Raw genomic sequence first — 13,546 nt, forward strand, 5'->3', positions numbered from 1 at the left:
TAAACTACTCAAATTCAAGCTAGATAAACCACTCATTTATGTTTACACGTTAGATAAACAACTTTGTATTTGTATTTACCATTTAAATACTGCACTAGAATCGATCTTTACAAATTATATGAACCTCATTTACTATTTAGAATACGCACTTTAATTTATGTCAGTTAATGATGTGCCCCGTGTGCCCGTTGTTTTTAAAATTCCACTTCATGAGAAGCGCTTATAAATGCCTGAGTGTGGTTTAAGGCTACAGTAATAATATTGTTGTGAGGTTTTTGAGGCTCTACCGTCATGTGATCAGTGGTTACTCGTTCAGCATGACTCCACTTAGCTCTATACGTTTAGAGACGTAGGGGTGCTGAAAAACAGGCCAACTCCGACTGCGCTGACAGAAAATTAGTCCGCCTGCAGTGATGTTGGAAGCAGTGGTGTATGTTGGCCCGGAGCCGCGGGCCCGCTCCGGCATTCCAGCCCATTCCAGAGCTGCATACCATCGGTTATGTAAGAGTCATGTGATTCGAAAACGACTTTGAAAAGAGGGAAGTCTCCGGGCCTCACGAGATTCCTGCCAAAACCACTGTTTTGCTTCTCAAATTTCTGCCAGTATATCTGATTACTAAGCTATGTAAACAAAGTTCACAAATCCACCTTGCATGCAAATTTGCATAGGAACATTTGCACAGTAAGCCAGATTTAACTGTTGGAGCAGGTAGCTGCTAAGCAGTATGCTATCTGTCGTCCACATGTTTGTTTAACTCTGTCAGATGATGTAGCGAGCAAAGGGGAGAGCAGCTCAAACGTCACAGCTTATTTAGAAATTTAAAAAATTAATGGAATTTGCTGAATGTGTGTAATATTTAAAAGAAATACTTAAATGAGTACAGATTGGAGTACAATTTATATAGTTTTATTTATGCAAAATAACAAAATAGCATTGCCGACTGCACAGCTGGAATTTGCAGATTTTTAAAATTTATTTATTGTTTTTAATTGGGCAAAACTGTTGTTAGGATTTTAAAGGATCTTCATATTTTACGTAAAGGAAGCAATTTGGCTAATAATCTTTTTTTTAAAATTATGTTGCCTTATGTTTAGTTTGCTTTTTAAGCTTTTGGGAAGAATTTGAGTCTTGAATTGAACTTATCGTTTTGTATTTGCTTTAAAACTTTTTTTTCCCCTGTAATTCCGAGCACAAATGAATTTGCAGCTCGTCTGTCAGTAAACAAAGGCACAGTCTGGTCTTTACCAGCCGAATGTGCATGAATGTGAATGTGTGTGTGTAAATGTGCAAATGCATGAGTGTGTTCCAGCTTCGCTGTGCGAGCTGTTCTAACCTCGCAGTGTGGAAAACAGGCTGATGGCTTCCAGGAAGCTGTGGCCACTTCGGCACGGCCCCCTTCCATTACTGCAGCTGGTGCCGTCGGTCTCGGCGTCACTCTTCGTGGAAATCATGCCTTTAACGACTGAGGCACTCACATTCCAGATCTCCCTATTTACTCTATTATGCTCTCTGTATATCTCTCATGGGAGATGATCACTCACATTAATTATTCCTTGTTGTTGTAGTTGTTTTTCTGACTACGCATACATGCACGACCTGGACACTGTGAGCACTGATGATGGATGCTTATTCATGCTCATAAGGTGCACACGGGGTGTCTGTGGTACTGCGTATTAAAGGTGCACATTTCTGTTTAAATGCATGTGTACATAATGTGCAGCTAATGCACATGCAGTGAATGAGAAGACAGGTTCAACAATATGTCAGCTAACAATAAGGTCAAAAAGCAAAGAGCAGGGAATGCATTAGAATAGCGAAGAGCAGAGAATGCATTAGAATAGAGTAGAATATAGAGTATAGAGTAGCATGGGATAGAATAGTGGAGAATAGGGCGAGATACACAAATGTAAACAGATTGATTTTGACATATATTTTATATTCTTTGGCCTCTCCTTTTGCTTTGAAGTTTTATCACGTAAAATCTGCACAGACTGAGCGCTTAATGTTTTCACACCGAGGTGACTAATAGCGTTGTTACCATTTAAATTCGTACCGCTGTGCAGCATGTACACCTGCGTCGTGAGGTATTGTGCAGTCTGGGTTTTCACACCTTTAAATCAGTGTGGGCAGTAGAAAAGATGACAAGATTTCATAGATTACATAGATTTCATAAAGTGGCAGACTGAAATAGAATAGAATAGTATAGAATAGAAGCCATAAGTAGAACAGAATAAAAGACAGAACTAGGATAGAATGGAAATAATAGAATAGAATAGAAATAATAGAAATGAAATGAAATAGAAGACATACATAGAATAAAAGCCAAGCAAAACAACAGAAGAGAATAGAAGACATATGATGTATGTGTATAGAAATACACAGGACAGAATACAGTATATTAGATGACAATAAAAAAAAAAATAATGGAAAATAGAAAATAATAGATGCGTAGAATTGAATAGAATGGATTAGATGAAAAGAAGAATAGAACAGATGCATAGAATTGAATAGAATTGACTAGAAGATATGCATAGACTATAATCAGATTAAATTGAATAGAATAGAAGACTTAAGTAGAATAGAGTAAGAAGATGTATGCAGACAGAACAGAATGAATTAGAAGACAATACATAGAATATTATGAAGTAGAAGATATTAATTGAATAGAAAGGATTAGAATAGAAGACGGACGTAGATAAGAATAAAACACACGTGTAGAATACAGTAGGAAGACGTGTATATAATAGGATAGAATGGATTAGAAAACACACACATCGACCTGAATGGAATGAAGATATGAATAGAGTAGAATAAGTAGATGTACATCGAAGAGAATAGATTAAAAGACTTGCATAGACTATAACTGAATTGAAAAGAATAGAATAAGATATAAGTGGAATAGAACAAAGTCATGAGTAGAACCGAATGAACTACAGGACAATTACACTGTAAGAATAGAATAGAAGCGGGTCGAATATAAGAGGTATGTAAGTAGAATATAGTGCAGTAGAATAAAATGGAAAAGAACTGAGTAAATAGAGAATGAAAAAGGAGCCATGGGGGAAAAGTATCAAGGCTGCTGCTATGGAGCGGAGCAGAGCAGAGCAGGAGAGGACTGGAGTAACACAAACGGCATGTATAGAGAAGCGCGGAATAAAACTGAGAGATAATAGAGTGGAAATTAGAGTAGAGTCGAATAGAATAGAAGGGGTGGGTGCTGTTATATAACACTGTAGCCTTGATTAGCAGGTGAACTTTAGATGACCTGTTGTACAGTAATACAGTTACCTCCATTCTGCCTCTCGTTTGTTCTTTTTCCTCTTCCTTTTCCTCCCGGGATTTCCGAATCTGCATGACCTTTTCCTCCCTGTGCCTGCATTGAACTCTGATTTGAACGTGATTATGAACTTCAGCCTTCTTTGTAAAAGATAAGAAAGCAGCATAAAAGACAAAATTACGCAAAAATTATTATTATTTTTTTTTAATTGTGTTAAAGATTTCTGAATATATACTGTTTGATCATTTTATACTGATGTGAGATTTATCATCTAAAGCGGCGCGTAGCATTTGAATCTCCCCTTTTGGTTGTTTTGATTGATTTTTTGTTTTTTTTGTCATGCAGAGCTTGATTTTTATCAGTTGTTTGCAGAACTGCAAGTGTGCTCTTGTGCAAGCTTTGAAATAAGCTTCTCTCCTGCGTGTTTCTGTGATAAAGAGAGTGATATGAGGGTAACCAGTGCTTAACCTGTTATAACCTGTCAGGAAAAAGGAGAAAGCAAAACAGCAATTAATCTATTTTTAATAAATATAGGAGCGGCTGGGGATGAACATATGCAATAATTCAGTTTTTAATCATTTAAAATTTAATAAAACAGGATGGGGTGTGAGGTTATAAGAAAATATTAGCTCAAAGTAGATTCTTTTGCTATAACTCTACATCCTGAAGTGTTTTATTTCTCGCTAATGAGTACATTTTTTATTACTTAAAGAATAACATCATACTTTTTATACATTTATAGTGAACTAAAACAGGTTAATGCTAGTTATCATTTATATTATACCACCAATAAACAGTCGTTTCCTCACCAGGCTTTCTTTCTTTTTTCTTTCTTTTGAATGGCTAAGACAAAAAAAAAAAGGTGCTTTCGGCCCTCTTCCACATACATTCCGCAAACTCAGAGATTCCCATGATTGGCTGGTGTCGCTGCGCTGTGACTGACAGGGGAAAGAGAGTACTCTGTGGGGTAATATAAAAAATAAAACAATTCTGACCAATCAGAATTGAGAATTCAACAGCGCTGGGGTGTAAATTAATATAACTAATATCTATCTGGTTTTAATATCATTCTCATTCTCTTTTTTTCCTGTCTGTCTCTTTCTCTCAGTAATGGAGGCCATGGCCGTGAGCACATCTGCACAGGGTACGGATGAGTTTGACCGCAACGCCCCGCGGATCTGCGGCGTCTGCGGAGACAAGGCCACTGGATTCCACTTCAACGCCATGACCTGCGAAGGCTGCAAGGGCTTTTTCAGGTGAAGCCGACCTGCGTGTTTACAAATTCACCAACTCCAACCTATAATGACACGTTACAAAACACAAATGATTGTTTTAAGTCGAGGTCCAGTGGCATTTTATGGCATGATAGCCATGTGATGCATTATATTGGTTTACGGTTTATCACAGCATTTGCTTTGAACTTCACCTTAATAAAGAGGAGAATGATAACTGACATATTACACAACAGTAGCAGGTCAATCATTTACATGGAGCAATCACTAGAATAATTTGTTAACAGACTCGTAAGCAGATCATCAGCATAAAGCAGAAATTCCTGGTACACTGCCAGTCGGAAGATTCGAACCCCCCTATATTTTAGCATATATTTTTTTAAATGTTCTAATGAAGGAATGGGTCTAAATGAATTGAGAAATGTTTATTGTAAAATGTGAAATTGTTTTATTTTATTGAAACAAAAAAATCACTCTAATTAGGCACTTTAGGTACTACATATTTATGTTTCAGAGTTAATACTAGTGCTGTTTATGAATATTTTATCTATAGATTTAACAGTTTTACCCTCCAAGTGCTCCTTCCTTTAATAAAGCACTCATTTAGAGTCAAATCAGGATCTGAGAGTGATGATTTAATAATACTTAGTTGCTATTCTCTATCATTTTGTTTCGTCTGCAGCAATAATAGTGATTTAGTAAGGAATAAAACACATGGCACTATGCTGCTGTAGGAAAGAATCTCCCAGACGTTCATTATTTTTCCATCACAGCGTGTCTCAAAATGCTTTGTTCCTCTTATAATACCACAGTGAACCGACGGTAACAATTTTTTATTCGTTAAAAACAAACATTGTACTTTTTATCCATTTATAGTTACGTTTAATATTCTGGAACATTCACGAAACAAGATATCACTTCTGTTATAGCAGTTAGAAACAGTCGCTCCCGCACCAGCCTCCCTCGTTAAGTTAAAAAAAATCCAGCTTTTTTTTTTTTGAAGACTTTCCTGTGGTGGAAAACTGTTACATAACACTAACACTGGAGACTCCTTCCATAAATGTTACATACAAAGCTTCACCCTATCAATAATTACACTTTTTTTTAACACACAGTGTATATGTAAGTTGTTAATATAGAAACATCAACGAACTTCTGCGTAGAAAATGAATTAACCAAACAGATTTGAGATGTAAACAACGCTGTGATGTAAACTGTAATAAAACATACATTTCGAAGAAACTCTGGGTGTTTAAAACTTTTTGGCTGGCAGCGTGTGTTGTGTAAAAAGTATGTTTGGAAAACCGCACAGCATATTCTTTTGACATGCCCCATCTAAATAATAATCTTGTGATTATTGTTTATTATGGTATGTTGCTATATCTAGAACACGTTAATTGTGTGTGGCCTGTCTGTGTAAAACCAGACCCCACCGCCTAGCAGTACATGTGGTTTACACCACATATAAATCAAAAACAATTCAGAACATGGTTTCCGCGCTGATAGTCTGTTGGATTTTAATGCTGAGAAGATAAGAGCATCTCTGGTTTCGTAACGGATACAGTACCAGTGCTTACATAAGGCATACCGGATGAAAAACCAAGCTGTTTTGTATAGCAATCTGAGATAGCCTATCAAAGCACAACTTCTCAAAATAGGAAAAAATATTGCGTTTGTAATCTTTTGATTTGTACTGCCAGTAACTGCCAGGCATATGCATATCAGATTTTAAATAGAGATTAAATTATGATGATAAACTATGAAGCAAATGAAGCAAACAGGTTTTGCTTTTGTTGTTTTTTCCCCCATTTTATAAAAATTTGTATTATTATTTTTTTAAATTAGATGAGAAATCTACATGGGATGCTGCTTCAACATCAGATACTAGCACCATGTATAGACCATTGGTTCTCAAAATATGGTCCAGATGTGTGTGAAGCATGACCATGTGGTCCGTGACTTTTTTTTAAAAAAAAACTGATCGCCATTATGAAAGCTATTATATTTATTAATTATTAAGCATATTAACCTGTTTGTCTGTTCACTTGAATTGAATAGATTTAATCCTAAAAATAAATAAATAAATAAAACTTTAAATAGCTATTCCAAACAATAATTTTGTATTTAATAATGTCGTAAATAACCTAATATTTGACTAGTGGATTATGTTCATTTAAAAAAAAACAATTTACCGATGGAGTTCCTGGAATTTACACTATATGGCCAAAAGTATGTGGACACCTGACCGCCTCACACATATTTGCTTCTTCCCCAAACTGTTGGCAAAAAGTTGGAAGCACACAGTTGTATAGTCTGTAGCATTACAATTTTCCTTCACTGGAACTAAGAGGCCCAAACCTGTTCCAGCATGACGATGGCCCTGTGCACAAAGCGAGCTCCATGAAGACATGGTGTGTGAAGGTTGGAGTAGAAGAACTCGAGTGTCCTGCACAGAGCCCTGACCTCAACCCCACTGAACACCTTTGGGATGAACTGGAACACCGACTGAACCCCAGACCTCCTCAACATCCCAACATCAGTGTCTGACCTCACTAATGCTCTTGTAGCTGAATGAACACAAATCCCCACAGCCACGCTCCAAACTCTAGTGGAAAGCCTTCTCAGAAGAGTGGAGCTTATTATAACAGCAAAGAGGAATAAATCTGGAATGGGATGCTCAACATGCACATATGGTTGTGATGATCAGGTGTCCACAAACTTTTGGCCATATAGTGTATTTTGCAGTTAAAGAGGTCCATGACTGCCAAAAGTTTGGTCTAGACTACTCATCCAGTATCACATGATAACTGGCCCCAAGGTAGCTGGTGGGCCAGAGTTTATCATCTGTTTTTCTGTTTTGATAAATTCCAACTTGATGCCAGGTGTAACATCAAACACCATCAGTCCCCTGGTATGGGGTGAACGACATGACGAATAACCCCAGCGCCTGCTGAGATCTGCTGGGATTCAGCAGAGATTTAAGTACACACTGTTGTTTAGCATGCAATCTCCTGATAGTGAGTTTAAAAGTAAATCAAATTTAGCAATAGCAGTAGAAAAGATACAGAGATTCAAGGGCACAGTTGATTTGTTTTTGAAATTCACACACACACACACACACACACATATTCTGAGCAAAAAAATAGCAAAAATGGTTGCTTAAATCTAAAAGGTGTATTTATCTTTAAACATTTTTATTACAGATTTTAAGATCTAATATTGTGGAAACGTATTTTGTAATACAATAATCTTTTGCCCCATGGGTATTATCTAGGATATTTATTTTAATAATAAGACTAATTATATTTAATTATTATAATAACTATGAATACATGATTATAGTAATTAATTATGAATGGAATTCAGTCACAACACTGTTAATATATTACACAATCACTGTGGGGTAATAAATACAAACCATTATTTGTTAAATGAATTTCTGAGTATTGAGCTGTTTTTTGTTCATTGTGGTTAGGTTTTTTTTTCCAGCATTTTAAACATTTTTCTTCAGGAAATCACAGAAACACAGATTTTGGTACAACCTGTTTGCCCATCTGTCATTTACATCCATTTAGTCCTTTAAGTCTTGAAGTGTTGAGATGAGTGTAAACTACATGAGTTCAACGCTGATTAAATCTGTCTTTTCCTCTGAATTTGCACTTTGGTGTGTATATGTGTGTGTGTGTGTGTGTGTGTGTGTGTGTGTGTGTGTTTAGCTCTGCGTAGTCAGCCTGTGCGTATGAATAGGAACAGTGTGCCAGGAGACGCGGCGTGTGTTTTCCTAAGTTCTTTGAGAGTGTGTTCAGCGTGACCACGCATGAAATAAATGTTTCTGTTCATTACTATTAAAAGGATAGGAGGGAGGGCTCAAAGTGGTTGTGGCTCTGTGTGTGTATGTGTGTGTGTGTGTGTGTGTGTGTGTGTGTGTGTTCATGTTCGAGTGTGTTTTGTGGGGTGGCTGGCTGTATGTGTGTTTTAGGATGGGTGTAGCTGAGTGGCTAAGCCATGTGAGCAATATTTTAGCCCTTTTTAAATAACCCTCGTGTGCAGCACGTCACTGCGGCTCTTGGCCCCGTGCGGTGCGGAGCCCAGACAGTTTACAGAGCGAAGAGTGTGTTTGATCTGTAACTTTTCGGACACTTCTCCATTATGACTTTTTATAAGAGTTACAGCGTTAATAAATCACACTAACATTTTCACTTAACACAGATGGTAAAAATGCGCAGCACTGTGTTAATGTCATACATGGGATTTTTTAATTCTTAGATTTTTATTTTATGTCTTTTGAAAGAACAAGTCAACTGAAATTATTAATTTTTTACTTACTTGTTTATTTACTTATTTTCTTACTTGATTTACTCACTTACACAAGTTGCTTATTTAATTATTTATTAATTATCTTATTTATGTATGTATGTATTTATTTATTTATTTGACTGAATGATTGAAAAAGTTTCCTTTTTATTCTAATTTGTGAATTTGTTTGAATCCCAAGTAAGTTAACTTTTCTTTCTTTCTTTCTTTCTTTTTTTTCTTTCTTTTTTATATTTAGCTGAAGGCAAAGATTTAACACAACTCGGCATTAATAATCAACTTTTAATGTTATAATGGTTCATTGAGCCTTAAATAGTTGTAGACTGATAACGATAATTAGAAAGTGATTTATGAATCACTTGCACCGGTGAGCACAGACGCGTTCAAACGGCACGGTCAAGGCTGTAACAGTAGAAAACTGGAATGTGCCTATATACAGTTTTACAGTAACCACCAGGTGCTTGGAGGAAAAAATCTGCCACTTGTCTGCTTTAGTTATGATGTCAACTCTAGAAAAGTTTACATGCACACTTTTATTTACTTCTTCTTGTAAGAAAAAGTTCTGTACAGCAATTAATGAGAAACAACCTAGATATGGATGTAAACCTTTCTAGTGTCTTTGTCTTAAATAAAAGAGATGAGTGGCCACTTTTCCCCCTTTCCTTTTCAGGGTTGAAGACTTCAGAAAAGTGTCTATGGACCAAGAGCAATTTAAAATAATAAAAAAATCAATAATAATATAAAAGAATAGCATATAGTTAGAGAAAAGGTATTTTTTCCATTTATTAAAGTGCATAATTTGAATTGTAGTATATGTAATATTTATTTTCCATAATCTTTTGAAATGTGCCAATATTCGTAGAGTTGAATGTATAACCTGTTAATGTTTCTTCACTGCTTTATGCTTTGTGTGTGTATCTGCTCTGCTCAGGCGCAGTATGAAGCGGAAGGCCAGTTTCACTTGTCCCTTTAACGGCAGCTGCACCATCACCAAAGACAACCGCAGACACTGCCAAGCCTGTCGCCTCAAGCGCTGCGTCGACATCGGCATGATGAAGGAGTGTGAGTCTTGTTTTATATGCACATACAGTGGTGTTGAATAGGGAAAAAAATCAGCAGTTTCAAACACTAGGGATAACACTCAGCTTTTGCTATTCATTCCTAAAAACAAAACAGCAAAGCCTCTTTTCTGACTCCCCGTTTTCCAGTTAAGTTCAACGTCATATTAATGAGAAATCCAGCGTAGAAGCAGTGACGCCATTGGTGCAAACGTTGGACTCGGAGTACCAGAATGCAGTGCGGCTATACAACGCAGTTGCACCGAGTTACAGCGGAGACTCGGCTCAAGATTGCAGTGAATCTTTGAACGCTGATCTGTTTGAGCAGAGGGTACAGATGAAGGAGTGAGGGAGCTGGACAGACTGTAGGACTAAAGCGCTGCTGCATCACTCTCTTTAGGTCGAGATGAAGCGAGGGCTAAATCCCACAGACACCACTATCAGCATTGTGGGTAAATTAAAAAAGTAAACTTAGATTTTTATTAATAAATAAGTCTTGGATATGAATGAAGATCATGTTCATTTATGAAGAAAATAATATGAAACTCGTTCAAGGTGGAATTTCATTTAAGATTTAAGTAGCAGGGGGCACGGTGGCTTAGTGGTTAGAACGTTTGCCTCGCACCTCCAGGGCTTGGGGTTCAATTTAAGCCTCTGCCCCATGTGTGCGGAGTTTGCATGTTCTCCTTGTGCTTTGGCTGTTTTCTCCAAGTACTCTGGTTTCCTCTCCCAGTACAAAGACATGTGTTGATAGCTGACTGACATCTCTACACTGTAGTGTGTGTGTGTGTGTGATTGTGCCCTGCGGGTTAGCACCTCCCATCTTCTGCCCCCGCCTTGTGCCCTGAGTCTCCTGGGATAGGCTCCAGGCTTCCCGCGACCCTGTATAGGATAAGCGGTACAGAAAATGGATGGATGGATTTAAGTGGCTGTGTTTCAGTAGGAATAATGACTGCACTTAGAGCTATGAGAAAGATGTAAGTAGCTAGGGTTGGAAATTGTGATCAGAAGTGCACTTTCAGTGTGAAAAAAGGAGGAGTGACTGTTCTTCAGGTGAGTGAGAATGTTGCAGGATGAGATGAGGCTGTCAGCAAGAAATGCCCGTCCACATAAACCCTTCATTACAAAGACACTAAAACCATAAGCACAAGTCTAGAGATGAAATGAGTCATCCTTCGCTATGTTCTCAACAAGCAGGCGAGTCCATGTGTCACCTTGTCCCTGTAGAGAGAAGTGTCACTGCAGATCAGTGCAAAGTTCTTCCAACTCCTCACCTTTATCCTACAATGACACATTTCTCTCCTGATGGGTGTGGTCTTTCCCAGGATGACCCCGCCCACACCTTCAGTGCACACTCCCTGAATGGTGTGATGAGAATGAAAATGATGCATTATATATGTGTGTGTGAATGACCTTAGCACTTACCAGAACCCCATCCAATTGAACACCTATGAGGAGATTTTAGAGTCTGAAGTTTTGGCGTCATCATCATCATCAAAACACCAACTGAAAGAATATCTTTTGGCAGAACGGTGTTCATCACTGAACCGTTCCAGAGACGTGTAGAATCTGTGCCAAGGCGACCGCACACACGTTACTACAAAATCTTTGTTGGTTTAACCTTTAATTTGTCACCTGAATGTATGTTAGAGGTGCTATGATGTACCTGAATGATATCATAAAATCATAAAATCATGAAAATCCCATTTATTATCTTAACATGATTTATTTGCACAAGAGTTAATGATTAATCAGTTTATTAAACCATGAGCTGTTGGCAAAGGTCAAATACATGTCAGAGGATCCTGCCTTTACACACACACACACACACACACACACACACAAATCCTTTACGGCTTTTCAGTGCTGCTTCAGGTCTGATGGAGCTTCTGTTTAAATATAGTGTCTAAAATGGACAGCACTGTTACGGACCTCAAACAAAACAGTGCCATAAAAATAGAAAGAGAGAGAGACAGAGAGAGTGGGAGAAAAAATGTCCAACAACGCCCTTTTTTTCCTCCAGCAAAGTTACACAATACGGCGCCCCAGATTTTCCCCGGCTGGCAGGAGGAGAGCAGCATGGCAGTGTAGCTCACACACAGTCCCGCAGGCCGAATCGAGCCTAAACCCCGCCTCTCACCGATCCAGCGCTGATCCGCTCAGCGCACAAAAGGGCCTCTTTGTTTCACAAAGGCAGCCGTTCCAGGACAGAGGGTCAAAGGTCAAAGCTGTGGAAGTGCAGAAGAGCATGCAGCTGGAGGTGTAGAAGAGGATGTGTCGCTGTGACTTCTCCAGCTGGAGTCAGGCTTTTGGAGAAAGGCTGCTTTCTCACTTCAGGCTCGGTTTGGACAAATATTGTGATTTAATTCATCTTGGTGGATTCATTTATCCACAGCCTAATAACCTAACAGTGATTCATATAATCACTGGTATACACATATAATCACGTGTACACGCCTAAATTGAAATAAACTGCCTGAAGCTAGTCCGAATTAAAGTGATAACAGGAACTGACTTGTTTCGATGTTGTTTCATAACAATAAGTGTAACTATAACTGGATTAAAAGTATAAAGTGGTGTTCTTTAATTACTAAAAGAAAATTATCGTGTCAAATCGCTGTGGTGTAAGGGAATAAAACACTTCCAGTGACTGTGGATAATCCATTATAAAGATAAACAATCTCTATGTAAATCTTTATGATAGGAATACTGGTATAAATTCTGCACGTGTATTTGTGTCATAACAACAGGCCAGCTCCCCCAAAAAAAAAAAAAAAAAAAATGTGCATGTGCATAAGGATTTTAAACAGTGTACTGAGGTTTGGTTACATATAAACAGTTCAGTTGGACTCTGCAATTGGAAGGAATTCATTTGGATTGGTGAAAATTGTTGCGTGTAAACTGCCGGGTTAAGAAACAGTCCGGCAACCAAAAATATCCAGCTAACAGTGGTGCTGTGGTCAGAAACTGAAACTGATGAAGGGCTTTAGGTTTGCATGGAAAAAGATGAGCTACAGTCTCTAACTGTACACCTAAAACACGGAGCAACGAGGTAGGAGTGTGGAATAACGCGGCAGTAAGTATACACAATGTTTAAAAAACCCCAGCAATGAATAAATATATGGAGAACTTGGAATTATAAGGTTATATGTGATGTTTTTGGCAAAAATTAGTTAACATGCTTTGCAGTTTTTTTTTCTGAGCTCAGAAAGTCTTAAAACGGTCAGAACCATCAAAGGTCTTGATATATAGTATTTGTACCACAGCACTGTTGAATTCTTTATTCTGATTGGTCAGAAAGAGTTCTTTCATTTTCTATAACAGCAGCTCTGACGGTATTTCCAGCTTTAATTCAAATCACGTTGATATTAATACACTAGTTCTAATACGTTATCGTTTCTATAGTAACAGGGACGTGTATGATGGATGCTCCACATAAACAGATTAAAAAACGTGTCGTTATTTAACCAAGAAAAGCGTACAATTGTTTATATGGTGAAATTTTCTGCAAGGAGATATTTATTTAACATTGATGGAAGGAGTCTCCAGTGTGAGCGCTTTGTAAGTCAGTAAGTTTGCACATTTTGCTGTTTCTCAGTAATGTGTTTTTTTTTTTTTTTGCCTTATTAACTTCAAGAGAGAGAATAAAGAGAGGCTGGTAAAG

At 37.7% G+C, this 13,546-nt stretch overlaps 1 protein-coding gene across 1 annotated transcript in view; it reads left to right on the plus strand.

The window, feature by feature from the left end:
- The window catches only part of vdra (vitamin D receptor a), a 71,142-nt gene that overhangs the window by 35,423 nt on the left and 22,173 nt on the right, over positions 1-13,546 (plus strand). Inside the window, exons 2-3 of the mRNA XM_026920124.3 lie at positions 4,387-4,534; positions 9,756-9,886. Coding sequence (XP_026775925.1) covers positions 4,387-4,534; positions 9,756-9,886 — 279 coding nt within the window. The remainder of the gene's footprint in view (positions 1-4,386; positions 4,535-9,755; positions 9,887-13,546) is intronic.

The sequence above is a fragment of the Pangasianodon hypophthalmus genome, chromosome 16, assembly GCF_027358585.1.
Source record: "Pangasianodon hypophthalmus isolate fPanHyp1 chromosome 16, fPanHyp1.pri, whole genome shotgun sequence".
In the NCBI taxonomy this organism is placed as follows: domain Eukaryota; kingdom Metazoa; phylum Chordata; class Actinopteri; order Siluriformes; family Pangasiidae; genus Pangasianodon; species Pangasianodon hypophthalmus.